Below are 12,271 nucleotides of genomic sequence, written 5' to 3' on the forward strand. Positions count from 1 at the left end.
TTTTGGTTGATTCTTTTCCGGAAATTGGTGTAGGTCAGATAAATGTGTTAAGTTGATCTTTCAGCATCCTTTATTACAGTGACTCCAACCAGTTTTAAAAATGGTTCAGGTTGTCCAAAACACTACAGCTCCAGCTAGCTTTAAAAGCAATTTTTTTTGTTGTGTTCTAAAACTAGTTAATTGTGGGGAGGGGGATTTCCCTAGTGCGGTGATAAAGTAATATTAGAGTCTCACAATATTTTTTGGGGGGCCTATTAACACCTCTTTCACCTTGGTGCCCTATATATTTGCCAAAAACTTGTTTATATGTACTATGCTATGTATAGTATTTATTTTTTAAAGAATCAGACTTCAGAAGAATGGGGAAATCAGATGAGTCAGTGATTGCATTTTTAATCTAAAAATATTAAATAAAAGAATTCATTCCATATATTCAATTAATGCTATTACTATAGCACATTTTACCATACCTTTTAAATGACAGGCCACAAACAGCAGAGCAGTTTTTTTTACACTTAAGAATGGAAACTTTGGCTTTAAGCAGCCCACTTCATTCATAGCTTTTATTAGAGCAGTTGCTATCCCCTGAAGAAATAGAAATTTTTTTTTTAAAAAGCCATGAAGCAAGGACTTGAACACAGTACACCAAAAATACATTAAAGGCCTGATCCTGCTGTCACTTAAGTCTATCTGTATAAGTGTTGATATACCATGATGTCTGAGCATCTAAATAAATGGGAGTTTTGTTATTGCCTTCAACAGGAGTAGGGTCAGACCCTAAATAGTTATCTTTTCCATCCATATGTTATAGAAAAGAAAATGCCTGTTTAGTATTTATTTTAATAACACTTTCCCATGGCAAGTTGCCATACTATTAGCAACACCGTGTAAGTTTTATGTGAGAGTGTGCGCAAACATACGTATATGAACATGCATGGCCATACCTGCTAGTGCAGTGTAGCTGCTCTATCCTCTACTGTACTATCATCATACTCAGCTCATGAACCCAATTTAACTTTCAGAGGATCACCCCAGTGCAAGGGTGATCCTCCAATGCCACAGAGCCAAAATAGAGATTCTTATGTCACATACTCTCCTTGTTGCCAACACAGCATGGAAAAGAAGGCAAGCTTCTGGGAGCAGGGTCTATGTTTTTGTTATGTTTTTGTACAGAACAGCACTACGCTATGATTAAGACCCCTAAGTGCAACTGCAATACAAATGAAACAGCAACAAACAGGAATGCCCATACACCATGCCTGTCCTTTGCATCCTTGGTCCTCCATCACCGTTAAAGGCTGGCATAAGTTACAGCAGCTCTCTGTGCATCAAGCAGCACCAATATTAGAGCAGTACAAAGGTCATACCACCTGCACATCCCACCTACAATGGATTAGTGGATGCAAAGATGGATTAGGGGGCAGATGATATGGTCATAGGCCTGTGACAAATTGAATGGGCATGGATACTAGCTCCATATGTATTTTACACAAAAGCACAATGTATTAGTAGTCTTAACTCTGTGATAAATTAGAGAGCCATAAGATAAATGGAGGAACCTTGGGATAAATTTTATTACATTGTTCTGCAGTTTATCATATATCTTTGATCGCCTCACCTGGATACTGCCCATTAATTAATCTTCCCCAGGACTGTTCTAAGATTACAAATCTCCGAATAGCTTCAAACAGCTGCCATTTTTTAAACTACCAGTATTATCCTCTCTTAACTGTAAGTACATATATTACCCTGATCTTTACTGAATTTCTATTAATAAAATCAAGATTAATATTACAATTTAAAATAAAAAGCAAAAATCAGAAGACATAGATCCTATATTGTCACTTAAAATTAATTTAAATTAAAGAAGCAAAAACTAGCCTGTTCAAGGTATCCAGTCAGGGGAAGAGCAGTAAGTAGAATTGGTTCCTTTATTGGAGGGAGTTTATGTGGAAGCTTCTGATTCCAGTACTTTTCTGGTAACCTAAGATACAGAAGTTAAGTGCTTTCAAGACAGAAAATATGAAATGATTAAATGTTAAAATAAAAGATAATAAATTCACCTCATAAATTTATGGAGTTTTTCTTCACTTTCAAAAATATATAGCTTATCTCGGTATTCCACAGAATATTCAATGGTGCCAGGTACCAAGGCTTCGTATCTGTAAAGACAGAACAAGGAACAAGTACATATCTACAAGGAATATGAAGTATCACTTGTGCTATTTAAATACATTAAAAATTGGGACTGTTCTGATCCAATAGCTCTACTAATTACAAAAACAACTGGGTATGATGGTTCATGCTCCCACCACGACTGACAGAGCTACTCGTAGTTCAAAATTTGAATTGGGTATATTGCCTCAATAATGAACATGGGCCCTACTCCAGACTTGCCTGTAAACAGCCTCCTACAGGGACTGTTTCTCTGGATGAGAATCTTTGAAGCTGAGAAGAGGTGATCTAGAGCTGGCTATGTTGGCTCTACCCCAACCATGGATTTCCTCACAATGAGTGAATGCCCAGCTACCTTTTTAGGAAAGCTTTGTGACCTTATTGTGTGATACTGCTGGCTCAATTTGTATCTTCTTAGAATGTCTGAGATTTGGGTGCCATTTTGAATAATTAACCTGAAGTAAATCTTGGTTGAAACCATTCAAACCATGCAAGTTTTGTCACAATCAAAAATAAGCCTACAGAGATCCTCACCTCACAGAACCTACTCCCCTCCAAAAGGCTCAAGCTCACCCTTATTTTTAGCCATCTTTAGAAAAGGTAGGGGAGGGAGTCCTATATGATCTATTATTAAGGTTAAGATTCTGTCACGGTTATTTTTAGTAAAAGTCAGGAATAGGTCACTGGCAATAAACAAAAATTCACGGAAAACCTGTTCCTGACTTGTGACAAAATGGGGAGGAGGGGGTCCAGCACCCACCGTTGCTGTGGTTCTTGGGTTCCCCAGGCACCCTTGGTGGCTCAGAGATCCATGGGCCCCCTGCCACTCGTGGTGGCTGAGTGCTGAGGTTCCCACTGCCACCCACAGCAGGTGGGATCTGTGGGGGCCCCAATGTGGTTGCTGGGAGCGGGGAGGCTCCTGCCGCTCACGGTATCTAGGAGCTCCAGAGTCCTCCCCCAACCGCCTGGAGAGGCTGGGAGCTGCAGGGCTTCCCGCTACCACCCCTACAATGGCTGGGAGCTGTAGTGGGCCCTGCTGCCTGTGGCAACTGAGCTCCGGTACCCCGCTGGCTGACAGCTCCAGCTCCACCACCCCGGGGTTGAAGCGGAAAATATCACAGAGGTCTCTGGAAGTCACGGATTTCATGACCTCTGTGACATAAGCTTAGCCTTATCTATTATGTATTAAGTGACAATAATATGCTTGGCATTGTACAAGATACAAAAGAAGAAACAGTCCCAGCCTCAAAAAGCTTACAGTATAAGTACCTTCCACAATCTATCCCCCAAAGTCTTCAATAGGTAATCATCTGCTCAACTCTCTTCCCTACTTGTTGCAGGGGGCCTGCTAGTAGGTCTGTTCCTTAGCTCCAGTTAAGATCTTTGGAGGGATAACAAACCTGTTTGCTCTCCACCTGTTTCGTCGGCAGGAGGTGTGTAGAAGCTGGTCCTCTTGAGGATGCTCCACTGGCTGACCTTACCTCATTCTGCTCATTAGAAATACTTCAGAGCACACCCATGTTAACAGAATTTCAAATAAGTAGGATATCTTTCAGCCTCAGAATGAGGGCTAATGTGGCATCAACAGCAGCTAAAGAAGAGTTTTTAACTACCACTACTGCAGAAAGCAAAAGGACCAGTCATGTCACCAATCCCTAAAAGACACTTATAGATCTTGAGAAGGGGAGAGATGGCCTCTGGCTGCCCATTCACCCACCATACAAGAAAAAGATTGGAGCAGTCTCACAGGCTGCCCTGTGAAAATATCAGAAGGGATGAAGGACAGAAGGCTACTGGACCCCACTAGACAGTAGCTAAAAACAGAAGCAGGAACTCTGGCTTTTTTGGGGAAACGCAAATCTATGCTGGTTTAGCCCACTTCATGTTTTATGCAATTTCTTCAATGTTTCAGGTTCATAATGAAGCCCGAAGCCAAGTGGGTTTCAAAAGTTTATTTTACAAAAGTTTTGCAGGGGCACAGTGTAAAGAGTTGTAATTGTTTTTCCCGTTGAAAACAGAAAAGCAGTACTTCTTCAGGGTACTTTTTTTTTTTAAACAAATATTCTGGGAAATGTAAGGATTTACCTTTGTTTTCCATCTAGGTAAGTGACTGGACAGTATCCTTGCATTTCAGCCTTTTTAGGGAATAAGGCCTTTACTTCTGCCATTGTCAGTTTCTTTGGTAGCATATCTGGTGAGGGAAGAGGATGAGGTGCTAATGGTGGCACATACAACTCTGGTGCATTCAAGAATCTCTGTAGTAAGAGAAAATAAACTTTTTTGTTACAAAATAAACAGAGCATTATATAAACATTATACAAGCTACACAAGATGTGGCTTATTGCATTCTGGCTCTTCTGCTCTTTCTTGCTACTTCCCTACCTTTCACAGGTGCAGTACCTGCTTCTAGTCAGGGCCATCCCCAGCTATTCTGGGGCCCCAGGCCTCAGGGGCTGGCGGGGAGGCTGACCCCAGGTCTCCGTGGCAGGGGGGAAGGGGGCTGGCTCCAGGCCTCTGCAGGGGGGGGAGGGGACCCTGGCTTGGGGGGAACCGACCCCCAGCACTCACTGGCGGCGCGGCTGGGTCTGGGTCACTGCACTTCCCACCGCTGGTGAGTGTAGGCCCGGCCTTCAGGAGTCCTCAGGGGAGTGGGAGTGGGGGTGGGGCTGGGGCGGGAAGAGGCGGGGCTGGGGAGGGGGTGGAGTGGGGGCGGAGTGGGGGCGTGGCTGGAGCAGAGCAGGAGCTGGAGTAGCATGCACAGGGCACCAGGAAATTTGGTGCCCCAAATTTCCTGGTGCCCTACATAGCTGCGTACTTTGCGTATGGATAGGGATGGCTCTGCTCCTAGTAAAGCCACCCTTCCTCCTATCCCACCCTTGCTGAGGCCATTGAGGCCCTTGGATATTCACATTCAATTCCTCCTGCGAAGCCATTTTGTAATAGTGTCCTCGAAACTCTGCTGCAAACTGCAATGATGAGGTTACAGAGCAGTCAACCAGTTCACCCTTTTCTGCGATGCTGACAGGACAGTATTGTCCAAATTCTCCCAGCCGAGACTGCAACTCTTGTGGTGTGATACATAAATCAGCAATACTGGCTGCTTTTCCTGTCGATAATAGAATAAAATGTTATTTTGTAAAATTTCAACATTTTTCACATGCAGTACAAAATGTTGCCATTTTTGAGGATTATATCCATTGTGGAAATTTAACGCTTATACTCAATGATGAGAATCACAAACTGGCAATCTTTATAAATAATTTGATTATTAAAGTAACTAGGTTGCAAAATATTTTATTAATTTATTTTGGTAATCTTTTCTTTAGCAATTACTTAAGAAATACAATAGCTAATGTTGCAGGATCCTCCACAGTTAATTTATTAATCAACTTTTTTTGAGGTAGTTTTGCATTACGGGTGTACTGTTTCATTCCTCTGATGCGAAGGAACATTTAAATTGTCATTTGATTTCTCGACATAAGTGAAAAGAAGTTTAAATTAGGATGTGATAAAAACTCTCATTTATTCACCCCAGTCTTACAAACTTGAGGGTCTAGCTAACAGAGTTATTCAAGATCTCTTGGAATAAAATATCTAAGAAAATCCAATTTATATTTTAAAAGTCTAATGTTCAAATTATAGATTAAAGAGGAATTAAATATTATTTGGGTTATGACTGAAGTTTAGACGATTGAAGTTTGGGTGCCAATATGAGGCTGTAACAGGAAAAGCAAAAGGAGGACGTAAAATAAGGCAGCACGTCTTTCCTCCACAAGCATTCTAATTTATATTGCACCATCCTCAAGGACAGCTGTGGCCAAACTCAACCCTGGTGTAAGATAACTCAACAACTAAAATGTGTCAGTTTATGCCAGTACTGAATTTGATCCCCAAAGAATAGCAATTTTGTCCCCACAGAACAACAAATCAATTTAAGTAACATTTGTTATGTACTCATACTAATACCAAATCAATGCAAATTATGTTAGTTTGCCACTTACATCACTCACCCCGCAGTTACATTTGGAAGAAGTGAAAATATCTCTCCTCTGCTTCTGTGTTCCTGGATCTCAGGCACCAGCTCTTATCCTCCCTATTGCCAGCAGATTTGTCTAAATGGGATTATCCCCTCAGAGAGGCCATGGATTTATTTATTCATGTATGTAAACTTAATAAAAGTGTGAAGATTGTACATGGATGCTTTGTATACATGCAGTCTTTAAAAACTAAGATAGAATCAATGTACTCATGACACTCCCAAATAGTAAGCACTCCCATTCACCCCTCCCATCCACGCAGTCTTCTTCCATGAAGAAGCCAGGGAGCACTGTTCCCTCTAAGCTGTGCGTGTATGTGCACGCACACAGATCCTAAACCCCATGCACATGGAAATTTGCACAGAAGCACAACAATTTGCACAGAAAGGTTTTTTTGCACACACAGCCTGTCAAAAATTAGAGGGAACATTGCCAGGGAGTGGAGGCAGGACTTGCAGAGACAACTTGTTATCAAATTCCATCCTCTGGTAAAACAGATCTTGGAAGATGCTTCTGTACTTCACCAGGAGCAGAATCTGTAATGCCTTCACAGAGTGGCAGATAGCAACAGAATTCTTACCAGCTAGTAGGAAAAGAGGAATCAGCATATGGATCCTGAGGAATCTGAGGTATCTAACTCACAGAGGCCTGCTAAGGAGCCAAGGACCAAGTAAAGCTTCTGTTTCCTGCCTTCCTATGACTCCTAGTTCCTTGCTTTCCAACCTCACCAACTCCTCCCCACCCCTCAAAAAAACTAAAAAGAAAGAAATTCCCAGACAAACAAAAATTTTATTAAGGCTGAGTGTACACTGGATAAAAAATCAAAACCTTTGAGAGACATGGTAGGTGATGTACTATCTTTTATTGGATCAGCTTCTGTTGGTGAAAGACAAACTTTCAAGCTACACAGCTCTTCCTCAGGACCTCCGTGTAGCTCTGTGTTGCTCGAAAGCTTGTCTCTTTCACAAATACAAGTTGGTCCAATATTACCTCACTCACTTTGTCTCTCTAATATCCTGGGACCAACACGGCTACAACAGCACTGCAAAAAACAATCCTTGTAAGATTAACCTTAATTCTGAATTTTCTGTGTTTATAAACGTATTTTTATTTATACTAGTTTATAAAACAAAGCATCAGTCCTGGACTGAGCGACCTTAATAAGTATTTCAAATATATAAACAGAATAAATGGTCTCTTCCAGTGGCTCCCACTATACAATACTCTGGCAATCACAAAAAATATAAACAAAACTTCAACCCCCAAACAGATTCTACCCCAGTACCTAACACCCTGAAGAGGAAATTTTTGAGGAGTTGGGAAGGAAATAAGCTCTTCAGCAAATCCTGAAGATCAACAAACTCAGGCTACTTTGTACCAAGGGGTGAGAGGTAAAGAAGCAAATTCCAAAAGGTGCTAAGGAGTCCTACTGGAGAACATCTTAATCGCAACTCCCTTTCATATCAACTGGGCTCCTGCTCAACCAACTCTGCTGATCTCAGCGGTGATAACATGTCACAAGGTGAGAGAGGTGGTCTCTTAAGGCTTGTCTACACAAACTTTTAGTTTGTGACAAGGTGGGGACAAGTCTGTAGACCTTGTCTACACTGGAAAAATGCATCGGGGGCTTGTCCACACAGAGAAGATGCACCAGGTTAACTTAAACTGGTTTAAGAACTGATTTACTTAAATTGATGCAAACTCTTTTTGTGGATATCCTTATATCAGTTTAAAACCAGTAATAGCAGTTTAGCTTGCATTAGTAAATTTAAAGGTGCAAACTAAACAGATATAATTCAGGTTTAAATTGATTTTAGAACATCCATGCTTTAAATTGCATTGGTTTAATGAGGGACACCTGGAACATGGGTTTGCATCCTTGACCATCTTGGCTAATAGCCATTGATGGACCATGAACTTACCTAATTCTTTTCTAAACCCAGTTATACTTCATAATATCCACTGGCAATGAGTTCCATAGGTTGCCTGTGCGATGTGTGAAGAAGTACATCCTTCTGTTTGTTTTAAACCTGCTGCCTATTAATTTAATGACCTCTATTTCTTGTGTTATGGGAAGGGATAAATAACACTTCCCTATTTCATTTTCTCCATACCATTCATGATTTTATAGATCTCTATCATATCTCCTTTTAGTCTCTTCTTTTCTAAACTGAACAGTCCCAGGCTTTTTAATCTCTCCTCGTATGGAAACTGTTCCATACTCCTAACTAATCATTTTTGTTGCCCTTCTCTTTACCTGTTCCAATTCTAGTAAATCTTTTTTTGAGATGGGGTGACTAGAATCGCATGCAGTATTCAAAGTGTGGGCATACCACGGATTTATATAGTGGCATTATGATATTTTCTGTTTTATCATCAATCCCCTTTCCTAATGGTTCCTAATATTCTGTTAGCTTTTTTGACTGCTGCTGTACAGTGAGCAGATATTTTCAGAGAATTATCCACGATGACTCCAAGATCTCTTTTTTGAGTAGTAAGAGCTCATTTAGACCCCATCATTTTATATATATAGTTGGGATTATTTTTTCCAATGTGTATTATTTTGCACTTATCAACATTGAATTTCATCACTCATTTTGTTGCCCAGTCACCTAGTTTTGTGAAATTCCTTTGTAACTCTTCACAATCAGCTTTGGACTTAACTATCTTGAGTAATTTAGTATCGTTGCCACCTCACTGTTTACCCCTTTTCCAGATCATTTATGATTATGCTGGATAGCACAAGTCCCAATACAGATCTTTGGGGGACCCCGCTATTTAGCTCTTTCCATTGTAAAAACTGACCATTTATTCATACCCTTTGTTTCCTATCTCTTAACCAGTTACTAATCCATGGGAGGCCATTTCCTCTTATTCCATGACTGCTTACCTTGTCTCCTAGAGCACTTTAATATAGTGCTGAGCATGTTAAAGCACAGTAGGAAACTTTTAGTGTGCACCAGCAGGATCTAGATGGACCAATTAATGCACAACTCATTAGTAGGCTTTAGAAATCACACCCCTGTAGAGTGCATTACTTCACCATGTAGACAAGCTCTCTGTTAACGTAATGTAAAATGGTGTAGACAAGAGACTCATGTTTAAAACCAATAGTGTTAACCATGACCAACTAACATGTTCAGCCTCTATCTATGCAAGTTGTGTTTTGCATCATATTACATAACATTTATTAGTTTCTGACATGATGCATTTTCCCAGTGTAATCAAGATATTCGATTTTTTTTATAAGTACTATTTTCTTGTAAGACTTTTATTACTACTAAGTGACTGAAATGTGCTCTGAAACTTAAATCCAGCTTAAAACGTTTTTGCCTGGGCATTATTGCTTTGGATAACTTGAAGCAAATTAAAATTGAATCTAAATGTGACACAATGGGTTCCTTATATTACAATTACAAAACAGCAAGCACTATTTTTAAACAGCAATTCTTCTTTTACCTTCTCTGATTGTTTCCAGATATGTTTGGATCTTTTTAATGATCACCTGAACTTCCTCAAATATTTTGTTCCAGATCCACCACTTGCTGCGGAATGCATCAACCACACACCAGTTCTGATGTTCCTTCTCGTAGTAAGTCCTAATAGCATCAATTTGCTTTTTATAGCAGGAGTTCTGAATAGCTAGAATCTGTGAGCTGTCATGTATAGGATAAGGTGGACTGAAGAAAATAAAAAAATAGCAATGATTTAAGAAACAGCATTGACATAAGAAGAATCAAAAACATACAAAATATATATTTTTCCTGATGATGATTATCTGACTGAAGGTCAAAATTTATACATTAGAGTTCATTATCAATATATTTTTAATTATGCTTATTGAAACTGTAGAGTACTGTTGAGGAAATACAGCTCTGTTTATCAAGAATCGTATTGTCATTAATACAGAAAAAATTCTCATTTGTTCTTATCATTACACAACTCTGAGTAATCAAGTGGATGTCCAGAAAACAAGCAAAATTCAGAAAATTACACTCTGTCTGTTTATTTCCTGACTTTAGCCTTAATATTTTGAAGAGGACTTTTAGGATATTAATTATTACACGTTTATGGACATATTCTAGTAACGTGTAGCAGGGCAGTTGCCTTGCTCCTGAAAAAGGTAGGCTGATTGGGGAAGCAGCCACAACTGGGGCCACAACCCAATCAGGCCACACCTGGCCCTGTTATAAGGGCCCAGGGAGGAGCTGAGTCAGAGTCTCTCTCTAGCTGGGGAGAGAGAAGGACCTGGGTGCCTGGGAGAAGAGGGCACCTGGAGTGGAGCAGGGCTGGGGAAAGGCCAGAGGGGCTGGGGAGCTCCAGCCTGGCAACTCCCCAGGCTGAGGCCTTGGTAAAGGCCTATGCATGTACTGGGGCTGGGAGGTGCAGCCCAGATATAGGCAGAGGTAGCTGGTCCAACCTCCTTGCCAATAATGAGTGGCCATGAGAAGATTGCAGTTTGCCCCAGTGAGTGGGGGCTAGATGATGACTGGCAGTAGCCACTGAGGCAAGGTGGGTGAGAGGGTTGGGGGGGTCCCCTGGGCAGAACCCTAGGGTAAGGGGCACTGGGGTCTGGGAGGGACATGGGGGCCGGAGGTAAGCGAGACATTGGCAAGCAGAGGGCACTCTGAAGGCTGAAGAGCTAATTCCCAAGACAACCAGCAGGAGGCACTGCACTGGTGAGTCTTTGCTTCGCTACACATGCCTTTAAATCCTAGTCTAAACAAAGTCTTGTGAGCCTTTTAAGATGGGAGCATTGGTGTGGTGGTAGGCACAATCCTGAATCCAGTATCTGAACTAGAAATTTGTGATATCAAGGTCCAAAAGAATCAAGTGAGCATCAGATTCTTGTTTAGCAGTAAGGAGCCATAATCTTCTAATATGTTTAAGAGAAATGCAAGCTCCAAACTCAGAAAGTTATATATATTTTATCCAATTAAAAAGTAAACTAAATTCAAACTGGGATGTTATGTAAAACTCTCAGCGCAATCTGGATTAGAACACAGCTGCAAGTATCCTGAAAAGTATAAATATCTAGTTTAAATGCATAGAGTATCCTGGTTCTTCATTTAAACAGTGCAAAAAGCATATATTAGGGATTTTTTTTAAAGCAATAAGATAAGGCTCTTAACGTAATACTACCTTTTAGTAATTATTCAGATTGCACAATGGGGCAGATTTAAGCCTACAAAATATAACTTGTTTGAAATTAAAAATGGGAGTTGTAAAAAACTCTTGCAAAAAGATAGTTCTTGGTTATTTTTTTGTGATGCAAATGAACAAAAAGTCCGATGGTGTAGCAGGGCTAAGGCAGGCTTCCTGCCTGCCCTGGCCCCATGTCACTCCCAGAAGTGGCCAGTACGTTTTGTGGCCCCTGGGAGGGGGCAGGAGGTCTCCATACGCTGCCCCACCCTGAGCACTGACTCTGCAGTTCCCATTGGCCTAGGAGCCTTAGGGAAGGGGCAGAGCAGGGGGGTGGGGCAAGGGTGTTTGGGTTTGTGCAATTAGATAGTTGGCAACCCTATCGGAGTCCTGAGGTCGGGGTAACCAGGCAGCTCCTGGGGTCTCTGGCCCGCAGGGTGGGGTCTGGGCTGCTACTGTGCTGCCACCCTGCCCCTGCGGTCCAGGTTAAACATTGTGGGCCACATGTGTGGCCCACAATGTATAATAAGTTGAGAAACACTGGTTTAGAAAAATAACTTGTGCACTGTACTTTGGAGAAATGAAACATTACTCCTGACCTTTAAAAAGGCCTACAATTAGAACTCTTTCTCAAGGAATAGAGACAGATTATGTTAGAGTCAGTTAAGTATCTGTTTTACTGACACTAGTAATGCTTTTGTGGGTGAATAATAAAATCCAGTAGCAAAGCTAGCAGATACAGTTTTTGGTAGTCATTTTCAACAGCACTCAGATATTCTTTTGATGAGGGACATATGAGTACTTAAATCGATACTTGTGAGAGATAAGATTTACATGTGTCATAAATATAAAGGGAAGGGTAACAACCTTTATGTATGCAGTAACATAAAATGCCTCCTGGCCAAAGGTACAGAATC

General features: G+C 40.9%; 1 protein-coding gene across 1 annotated transcript in view; it reads right to left on the minus strand.

The window, feature by feature from the left end:
* Nucleotides 1-12,271, minus strand: part of AK9 (adenylate kinase 9) — a 226,801-nt gene that overhangs the window by 11,511 nt on the left and 203,019 nt on the right. Inside the window, exons 35-40 of the mRNA XM_077812135.1 lie at nucleotides 9,672-9,892; nucleotides 5,085-5,281; nucleotides 4,261-4,430; nucleotides 2,064-2,162; nucleotides 1,882-1,984; nucleotides 471-585 (exon numbers count right to left, since the gene is read on the minus strand). Of these exons, the coding sequence (XP_077668261.1) occupies nucleotides 471-585; nucleotides 1,882-1,984; nucleotides 2,064-2,162; nucleotides 4,261-4,430; nucleotides 5,085-5,281; nucleotides 9,672-9,892 (905 nt within the window). The remainder of the gene's footprint in view (nucleotides 1-470; nucleotides 586-1,881; nucleotides 1,985-2,063; nucleotides 2,163-4,260; nucleotides 4,431-5,084; nucleotides 5,282-9,671; nucleotides 9,893-12,271) is intronic.

The sequence above is a fragment of the Eretmochelys imbricata genome, chromosome 3 (genome assembly GCF_965152235.1).
Source record: "Eretmochelys imbricata isolate rEreImb1 chromosome 3, rEreImb1.hap1, whole genome shotgun sequence".
Classification (NCBI taxonomy): Eukaryota; Metazoa; Chordata; order Testudines; family Cheloniidae; genus Eretmochelys; species Eretmochelys imbricata.